General features: G+C 49.0%; 1 protein-coding gene across 1 annotated transcript; it reads left to right on the top strand.

Annotated features, from left to right (window-relative positions):
• The first annotated feature begins 6060 nt into the window (after window positions 1-6060).
• Window positions 6061-9564, top strand: RGS2 (regulator of G protein signaling 2). Its single transcript, XM_029618551.1, has 5 exons — window positions 6061-6248; window positions 7317-7427; window positions 7556-7617; window positions 8613-8779; window positions 9122-9564. The coding sequence occupies exons 1-5, from the start codon at window positions 6139-6141 to the stop codon at window positions 9314-9316; spliced, it is 645 nt and encodes a 214-aa protein (XP_029474411.1). The 5' UTR covers window positions 6061-6138; the 3' UTR covers window positions 9317-9564.
• The last annotated feature ends 280 nt before the right edge of the window (window positions 9565-9844 follow it).

Here is a 9844-nt window from a genome sequence, read left to right on the forward strand (position 1 = left end):
ACACACACACATATACACACACATATACACATATATACATGCACACACACACATATGCAGACACACAGACACATACCACACACATACACACACACATATACATGCACAAATACACACACACACATACATATACACACACACACGTACACACACACACATACACACACACACATACATGCACACACACACACAGTTCTTGCAGCAAGCGCCTGCTCTGTAGTCAGAATGCTGCTTCCTTCCTTATCTGGACGGGTACAAGTTCAACCCGGGCCATGCGATGGCTGTGCTGAGACCTTCACAGAACGGATCCTCCTTCACTGACACCGCATCCCTAAGCAAAGCAAGGCCTTCCTTCCAGAAGAGAAAGGAGTGACAGGGGCAGCCCTGGTCGAGCGGGGAACCCTGGCATGCAGGGCCGACTCTGAAACGGGTTTCCACAAGCCGAAGCCGGAGGCCGGAGCAGGTCCTGCTGAAAAAGTGGAGTCTCTGCTGCCCCCTCATGTTCACAAATGAAGTCGTCAGCTTGGGGAAGCTGCTTACACAGGTAAAAGTGGATTTTTCAGCTTCCGTGAATTCCTGACAACAAATAAAGTCATTAACTTAGGCAGTCGTAAGCTCCCCACTTTCACACCACTCATCACCGCTACAGCCCCCGACCAAACACCACACCGCACTTTGTTCGTTGGTATAACAGGGCCGCAGCTTTATTGCATATTTATGGGGGACATTATGGGCCCCGAGCCAGTTCTGTTTTTTTTTCCTTCTGTGCAGCCCTCTCCTTCCTCCGCTACCACACTGCCTGCCATCTGGGACCAGCTGGACCGTGGTAGTGTTTGGCGTGGCCATCCAGGACCAGGCCACACCCCCGGCCACCGCCCTCCAGGCCGGGCGAGAGCCGTGCCTTTGACCCCCGCCAGCAGCTCAGCGTCTAATAACCTTGCCGTACTGTTTTTTTATGCGCTCGCTGGCTCGGGCACCCACTACAGTCTGAGAGCAAAGAGGGCTTGACCCTTCCTTGCCCCAGACCCCCCCAACAAAGGCTGCGGCACTGTCATCAATATCTCAAGACCCCTTCGATTGTACCTTGCAGTGCCATATTAAAAATGTCATTCCCAATGTCCGATAAATGCACCCCACTGAGTGGAAGAGTCCAGCCATGTCCAGAGTCATTAGCTCGTAACGAATGGCGCACGCCCGTACACCCCATGGATAAGCTGCGCGTAGCTAAGCCAGGTCACTTCTGATGTTCCTTATCAATGACAGGGCTGGCATCCTGCCAAAAATCATTGCCACCTTAAGTGAATGATGACCGCTGCTGGCCAGGCTCGCCGCTCCAGTAGCTGCGCAATCCCCGGCAAAAGCTGTGACCACCGGATGCCACGGCGCCGCCCATCCCACACCACATGGACACCTCGTGACGCCAGCCCGAGGTGCTCCCCGTACGCCCAGCTCTGAGTTTCCGACCATCTACACAACCAGTCGGTGCAGTAGCTGCCCTTGGAGCAGAAATGTTACAAGAAGGTTCATACGAGAGCCATGCATCAGCGCGTTGGGCTCGTTGCGCACATAAGCTGTGCATGTAGAGGACTTCCGCCTGCCAATTCTCTGTACGGCTGCCTCTGGCAGACCCCAGCGAGCAGCCTCTGACGCCGCTCCTATTCAGGAGGAGTGCGCCCCAAAGGGTCCTCGGGTCCAGAGACAGCGCTACCCAACATCTTTCTGAAAACTGTCGTAAAACTGGATCCTCGTCAGGGGGTGGGCACCATCCTCATGAATCAGGAAGCGGGTTCCACCCTAGGTCTTCAGGTCTGGTGTGTGCCCTCGGGTTGTTCGCTGGGCATGTGGCAGCAGAGGTTGCCCTCAGCACCAATTTCACCCCTTGTGCACCCTTAGCTGAACCTTTCCATCCATTAATACCGCATTGCCCACCAGTAAACTGGCGCCACTGCCTTCACTCTTTGCCCGCCAGCTCACCAATGCGCAGAGCCCTGAAGAAGGCTAGGGAGAGGACCAGGTGGAACAGCGTCACTTCACATGCAGGCTGGCATCTTACTGGTGCCATCTCCCAAAGCTGGCACGGTATTTCATGCATGACCGGGGTCCTTTGTTTGCCCAGCCCTTAAATAGTTTCTTGATGGCAAAAATCCTGTATCGGTCACCCCAGCCCAAAGTTTTTGTAAAAAAAAAGATGAAATCAGCCAACTATGCAGCGCCCGTCCCTTTGGTCAGACGCCATCTCCTAGCCTGCATGATGTAATGTGCCAGTGCTGTCCCTGCTCCCTTAGGACGTTGAATCCTCGCTGGTACGCCTTACGTGTCGCTGGGGATACTGCTCTGCTCAGCAGGTCCCATGTTGCCACATCCCAGAGTGCCAAAGGTCCTCCGCTACTGGCGTGCCCCACCTGGCTGTTCCGGGAGCCAGCTATACTGTTTCTTTCTCCCGGCACGTGCCAGGCCCTAACAGTCACGTTCAGATTTAAACAGCGAAGCACAATTTCCTTGAGTAAAGTAGGGATCTGCCTACACTTGGGTGCCCGCTTGTTGATCACCTCCACCACGACCAGGTTATGACAGCAGAACACCACCCTCTTGGTTGGCCAATTTTGTTGCCCCATATGGCCAGGGCTACTACAATCGGGGCCATTTCCAAGAAGATGATGTTCTTAAGTCACAGCTGCTTCAAACCAGCTTCTGAGCCAGGGTGCTACACACCAAGCCCCCTGGCAGTATATACTGTGTTATCCTAATGTGGCGATGACGCTGCTGAACTCCCATCGTGGAGACTACCATTCTGCGCAGGAACACCCTGCCCACGGGAACCACTCCGCTTGCAAACTTGAACCAAGCTCCCCAAGCTCGTTGCTGGGTAGGCAAGATACCATCTGTACTGAATCTACTTCCATCCCTAAAAATGTTAGCAACGTGGCTGGGCCCGCCAATTTTCCGTCTGCCAAAGGAATGCCAGAGTCCTCTGCGCCTGCCCAGAAGGAGCGTTAACAGTTTCTCACACCCCCTTTGATGAGGCCGAGCCTACGAAAAAGAAGTCGTCGAGGTAATGCACAATATTGTCATTCCCCGCAACCTGTGCTGTCACCCAGCGTACAAAGGCACTGAAAGTCCTGACGAGAGAGACTGAGCAGCCCATGGGGGTGCACTTATCCACGTAATACTGTCCCTGAAACTGGAAGCCCAGGAGACAGAGGCAGAGACGGTCCGGGTGAACAGGTCATAGTCAGACGGCCGACTCAATGTCCGCCTGCCACAGGATCTCCCCAGGTCCCCTGCACTGTCAGAGGAAACACACTTGACTGAGCCTAACTCGAAGGGCAAAAAGACATTAATTGATTCCCCTTCTGGATAGGACAGCTTGTGACTGAGGCTAAACTTGCCTGGATGGCTCTTGGGTATTATGGCCAGGGGAGAAACCATCAGGGTCATCACACGTGCAAGGTCAGAGAATGGGCCTGGAATCCGGCCCCAATGACAGCTTTGCGTTTATCTTGTCCTGCACCACCCCTTCAAAACGCACTGCAGACGGTGCAGACGGGGGATGGTAAGCACTTTCCCAATGGCTTGCTCAGTGATGTTAGGGGCCCCTGTGGGTGAGAGAGCAGGAGTTGCAGGCCCTTCATTTCCACCATTTTTCATCTGCTGTTGCGGGGCAGGGGGGGGGGTGCTACAGATGTGACCCTGCTTACTCCCCACTGCCCCCATCACGCCACAGGGGCTACAAGGGGGGAACATGAGATATAGGGAGATTGTGAAACCTGCTCCATAGGACCAGTTGGGTGGTACAGCTGTGGCCCCTGAAGACTGCTGATAGGGGGCTTGTGCCCCCATCCCAGCTGCCCATGGCGCTGCAGTGCAGTGCCCCTCGTTCGTACAGCGCCCCCATGCAGAACAGAGTAGCACTAGGACCCGGGTGAAGCTGTAATGTGAGATGAGCCCTCCCTGCTGTCTGAGATCCAGGGAGCTAAGCTAGGGGAGGCAGCCCTGTGTATGGCGGGGGAAGGAAGGGGCTGCTCGGGCTACAGAGTCGGGGGCTGAAGTGAAGCCTGAGCAAGCAGGAATGAGAGTCGCTGCAGTGACCTCCCTCAATTGTAGGGAAGGCTCCACCGCATGGGAGGGGAGGGGCACAGGGCTGAGGGGTCGGAGCTCACAGAGGGCTTGGTGTCTCCATGAAGGGCGGGGGGGGGTGCTATGCAGAGCCGCCGCTCCCGGCTCCGAACAGCTCAGCAGGGGCAGACAATATGCGGGCCAGAGGGGGAGGGGGCGGGCGGGGGACAACAAGGGAATCCCCGCGAGGGGGGGGGGGGCAATCCCTGAAAGGGAGAGGCAGGGGACTGAACCGGGCGGGCTGCCACGTGGGGAGAGTCCCCGGGAGTCGCATGGAGTTTACCTTTCTCCAAGCTCCACCTGCAGACCTCGCCACAGCCCTGTCCCCTCGTCTTGCATCCGGAGAAAATGACCCTCCAGACGAAGGGAGGAGAAGGAGGAGCCCCCCCCCCCCGCGCTTAATCTGGCCGGGGGGGGGGGCGCTTCTCCTTTTGCAGTTCAGGTGCTGTTGTTGTTTGCCCAGAGATTCCCCGCGGCCCTTTCCCGAGCTGAGAGGCTCAGGGGACTTAATAGCACATTTCTCCCTCCAAAAAAAAAAAAAAGCAAGCAGCTCATACTTAGAGCTCAGTCCTTGAATCTACGCTGTCTTTTAAAGAAAGTCGTAGGAAGGCACAACCTTAAGACATGAAATGCAGGAAGGATGAATGCATTTTTTTTTTGGGGGGGGGGATCATCCGATATCCATTCTTAAATAAACTCATTCTCTAAGCTCCCGGGCGCAGTTCATCAGCTCCCACTACCACCCTGGACGATCTGCTTGCCACAGGCTTTCAGAATAGGGCTAGGGATTTGCTTGCAATTTCATAACGAGCTACTCTTCTGCACCATTAAGGTTTAAGGTTTATTATCATTTATATACCGTTGTCTCAGCAAGCCTTCACAGCGGTTTACAATATAAATAAATAAAACAGTGAGGAAATTACAATTCAAACATAAAAGATAAAACAGCTATATTCTAAAAGCAAGAAATTACAAAACTCATAGCTGTTAAAATATAAAATATGAATAAAAACTATAAAACTAATAAGAACTATATTATAAGAACAATAAAACTATATACATTGTAGCCTTTCTTGCGAATTAATAAAAGCGGCCTGCACTTAATTTTCATTGTATGCTGCATTAAATAACCAAGTTTTTAATTCTGCTTTAAATTTGCTTTTTTCTTGCTGTGTCCTTAATTGAGTTGGTAAAGAGTTCCACATCTTTGAGCCTGCGAGGGATAATGCTCGTTCTCGGATCTGGCTGAGGTGTGTCAACTCATGTTTTGCTTACTACCTTTATCTAACTGCAGTTAGATTTTAAAAAGAAGATACTGATGCTCCAAGTTTTGTAGATGAATAAAAGCGATATTTTCACAGTAATCATAAATATTGCACGTTACAGGCAGGCAAAAATTGATTGTGGAAAAGGACAGCGGAGACAAAGTGAGAAATGTAGCTTTGGCAGGAATCCTCCTTAACAGACAGATGGAAAAACTGAAAAACAAAGAGCCAGAGAACCTGGAGCGGATCTTAGTAAAGAAATGCAAACCAGGGGCTAAGCAGGCAGCAACGCCAGAGGGGGGTGAGCTTTAAGCAGGGAATGCAAAGGGATTAGCAGCCGTTTGTTGTGATGCATTGCAAAGCGACGAGCGCTGCCCCTGTCCAGTTTGGTGCAAGGAGGGCAGCAGCGCCGCGTTTTCCCTTTTTGGCCGGGAAGCTGATTTGCACGGGGAGAGGTCAGGGCGAGCGCTCGTGCCTGCCCAGCCCCCGACTTTCGCGCGAAACACCGTTCCTGAGAGGAGCTCTTACGTCAGCAGCGCCTGGCCCCGCCTTTATTATGGGACTCGGAGCGTCTGATTGGTTTGGGCTTGGTTTCCCCGCCCCCTGTACACACACACACCGTGGTGGGCGGGGCCCGATGCTGTCCCGCATCCTATAAAGACGGGAGCCGGGGCGCGAGGCCGCCGTCTTTGTTCTGCAGAGAGAGAGAGACAGGGGGAAGAGCTGGGTTTGTGCGAGCGCTCGGGATAAAAAAAGGATGCAGAGTGCAATGTTCTTTGCCATGCAACACAACTGTGGCCAAACGGAGCGAGCAGCCAGCAACTGTCAAACCAACGAGGAGAAAAGAGGGAAGATGAAGAAAACGATGTAAGTGGCTGGGACGCTGCTGAAGTAGATTTTATACTTAATCGGATTTAACGAGACTATTAGATGTGCCGTGCCGTCGCCCAGAAAAAATAACTTAAGCTGCATTACTTTTTACGTTTGCTCTTTCTCCCTCCCCTGCTTCATCCCTCTGTTTCCAGAAAACATAGTTTATGCATCTTTCTGCCAGCTTTAAATGCACGGACAGCTTTCTATTCACTGGCTTTTCAGTTCTAAAACTTAAATCAGTATCAGGAGCTGGAAACAACTGCAATAATACATTTTTAGATTTTTTTTTTTGCAAAAGATACGCAAAGCTTGTTTGCTAGTTCAGCGCATGAAGGCGATCGCTTGTGCTGCTCCTGGTGTTGTAGGTCTTGGGACAGGCAGCAGTGCATAGCGTTCAGTGTTAACGGTATTAGCCTTTGATTTGGAAAGGCAGAAACGCAGGCAAGACCAGGTCTGGTTTTTAAAGACCAACGTTACTTTCTGGTGCCCAGGCAGGCAGAGAGAGAGATGAAGCCGAACAGTGTGACAAATACTGGACTTTAAACTCTGCATGGGCTGAGCTAATCTGCCCTCTCCCTAGCTTCCTGAGAAGCCACACCGTCGGGATAGTTAATCATCCTTTAATTATTTCTTTAGTTTTTAGCCACTGTTATCCCCCCTCCCTGTTTTATGTAATTTCTATCTTCAGTTTGGATGTAAACCGATATGATGCACCCACTAATATGGGTATAGAAAAGCCTCTAAATAGTTATAAGTAGCACTATATTATATGTATAGTGACTGACTTCATGTGTTACTGTATTGGGTGGATGCAGAATAAAGATTGATAGATAAATAAACAAATAGCGCTAGTATGCTGGAGCCCAGAGGTGCGGGCTAGGGCCGGCAGGAAGCGCAGTAGTTTCAGGTGACGTCTTCCGAGCGTGACGTAGCGCTCCTCCCTGGCTGACAGTATTTCTGGTGCTCGGGAAGCCGACTCGCACTTTAAATAGAAACGTGACAGCGTTGGGGGCAAAATGCTGACGGATGGCTTTGTGTTTTTTTTTCCCCTTTGGCTTTTAGCATCAAAGACTGGAAGACAAGGCTGAACTACTTCCTACAGAATTCGTCTTCCACTTCCAAAGATTCGCCCAGAATCATGTCCAAGAAGGGGAAGAAACACACTTACTACAGGTAATTTCAAGCTTTATTGATTTAAAGAAGAAAAAAAAATACTGTGCCTTACATTATCTCGTCTTCTCTTATAGAAAGCTAGCCAGGCGGTGCGTTGGCAATAATGTTCTTAATTTCTGTTTTCATAGACCAAGCCCTGAGGAAGCACAGCGATGGTCAGAAACATTTGACGACCTTCTGGCTAATAAATGTAAGTTCTATTATTTTAAGCTACGGCAGAGAGGGAATAAAATGTTGGCATGCTCTGCCCTGGAGGTTCTGAAGGGAAAAGTCATTGGTAGAAAGTCTATAGGTGGCCCTTCTTATATAAGGCTGGACATGGGGTTTGTCTCTTGTCACTCCCCCAAACAAAAAAAGTAAAACTATAGTACAAAAATAACTATCCACGCATCCAGTTCCTTATTTTGAGTCACACATTATGCATTATAATGTACAGCTTTGATATCTTGATCAGTGAAAAAGCTGGCTCCCATTTGAGGGTCACACAGAGTTTGGGGTTGGAGGGATGGCGAGCATATTTCAGGAAGTGTGTGGGTATGACAGCACTTCAGTTCCATCTGCGTTCTCAAAATCTTGCAAACTGAAAAGAATTGTAGGCAGCTTAAAACTTTGTGACTAAGTCCATTTCTATATCTAATTTATCTATAGTAAAATAAATTGAAGAGATTAGTATTTCATTATTCTCTTGGGTCCTGAATACATTTTGGACATCATAAAATCCAGACTCCGCAGGCCCGTGCATGATACTAAATTAGTTAAAAGGTAGTAAATGCTTAAATCAGATCTGATTGTTAGCAAACTGTATAAGCTCTGAGCACCAGATAGGAAGTACAGGCACAGATTGGATGAAATGTACTCGGACTGGGAGGAATGTTTTGTATAACACTGGCCTGATTGAAGTTTCTGATGCTAATGGGAATAAGGAATTCTGACATGGCAGAGCTAGAATGACGCAAAGAAAATGAAACAAACCCAGTGGGGAGAGGTCAGAGATGAAGACTGTAGTTGACTTGGCTCTGCCAGAAATGTGTTCTGATGTTAGTCAAACTGTTTCAGATCTCGACATCTGGATGCCTCTGATTTTAGCAATTTAAGGGAGAAAAGTCAAACAAGTGTAATGACCTATATATGAGCTGCTTTGGATGTTTTCTGGAGATAAATTTGCCTTGTTGCTCTCTCTTGCAGATGGTGTGGCAGCTTTCAGAGCCTTTTTGAAGTCTGAGTTCAGTGAAGAGAACATTGAGTTCTGGCTGGCTTGTGAGGACTTCAAGAAAACCAAGTCACCTCATAAGCTGCTGACCAAGGCAAAGAAGATGTATGATGAGTTCATTGAGAAGGAGGCTCCCAAGGAGGTAAAATCCTGTACTATGTACCTTTATAAATAAATATATATTAGCCTCTCCAAACTAGAAATGGTATTTGGCAAAATGTAACTGGATGTGTTCTCATTCAGTGCATAACATTAAAAATAATATAAATTAACAAATGTTACAGAATCAAAATACTACTTAAAGTAACTATATATAATTACTATTTTGTGTTTGATATTTATCTGCCAAAGCCCCAGAATTTTCCTATTTGAATTTTCCTAGGTTTTTTCATAAACCAACTTCAAATGACTAAAATGCATTTGTGTTCTCATGTTGGTTTCAGAGTGAATGACCTTAGTAAAACTTTCTGTTCCTGTCTTTCAGATAAACATAGACTTCCAGACGAGAGAACTGATCACCCAGAATCTGCAGGCGCCAGCGCACGGCTGCTTCAGTGCCGCTCAGAAGCGAGTCTACAGTCTGATGGAGAACAACTCTTACCCTCGCTTCCTGCAGTCCGAATTCTATCAGGAACTGTGTAGACAGCCACAAATCACCAAGGAGCCACAGGGCACATGAGCAGGGCATGGCAGGTGAAAAGGAATGAAGAGTGGCTGATCTGCCATCAGTCATCCATTAGCCTTGCAGGCCAGGTGTCTCAAAGGACCAAGTCTGTGTGTACAGCAAGGTTGCCTGCATATCGCCAGTGAACTGACCTTTGCAAGTGCAGCATGCAGAGGCAGAAGGATGATCTGGAGAGGAAGAGGATGCTGTGACTGTTGGGACAGCTTCCATAGACTGAGTGTTCTTTAAACACGGCAGGAGGGAACAAATCAAGCTGTTTGAAGCACCAGTGAACTGCTATAGGATAATGAAGAACTGGTTATATAGGTCACCTCATATCTGCAGGCTGCCTCTATAGGTAGAGCTTCCCTACAACATACAATTCAGATGTCATTTGGTGGCCTTTGTCACAAGATGTGTATATAGTCCTCTTTAAGATGCTATTTGGGTTTTATATTGTAGTAATTTGTCATAAGAATATGCCACACTGGGTCAGACCAAGGGTCCATCAAGCCCAGTATCCTGAATCCAAGTCATAAGTAT

The sequence above is a fragment of the Rhinatrema bivittatum genome, chromosome 10, assembly GCF_901001135.1.
Source record: "Rhinatrema bivittatum chromosome 10, aRhiBiv1.1, whole genome shotgun sequence".
Lineage (NCBI taxonomy): Eukaryota > Metazoa > Chordata > Amphibia > Gymnophiona > Rhinatrematidae > Rhinatrema > Rhinatrema bivittatum.

Excerpts from the sequence above, each read along its gene's own strand:
- RGS2 (XM_029618551.1), top strand. The coding sequence starts at position 6,139 with ATGCAGAGTGCAATGTTCTTTGCCATGCAACACAACTGTGGCCAAACG. Across the intron at positions 6,249-7,316 it reads GGGAAGATGAAGAAAACGAT|CATCAAAGACTGGAAGACAA; the intron begins GTAAGTGGCTGG and ends TTTGGCTTTTAG. Across the intron at positions 7,428-7,555 it reads AAGAAACACACTTACTACAG|ACCAAGCCCTGAGGAAGCAC; the intron begins GTAATTTCAAGC and ends CTGTTTTCATAG.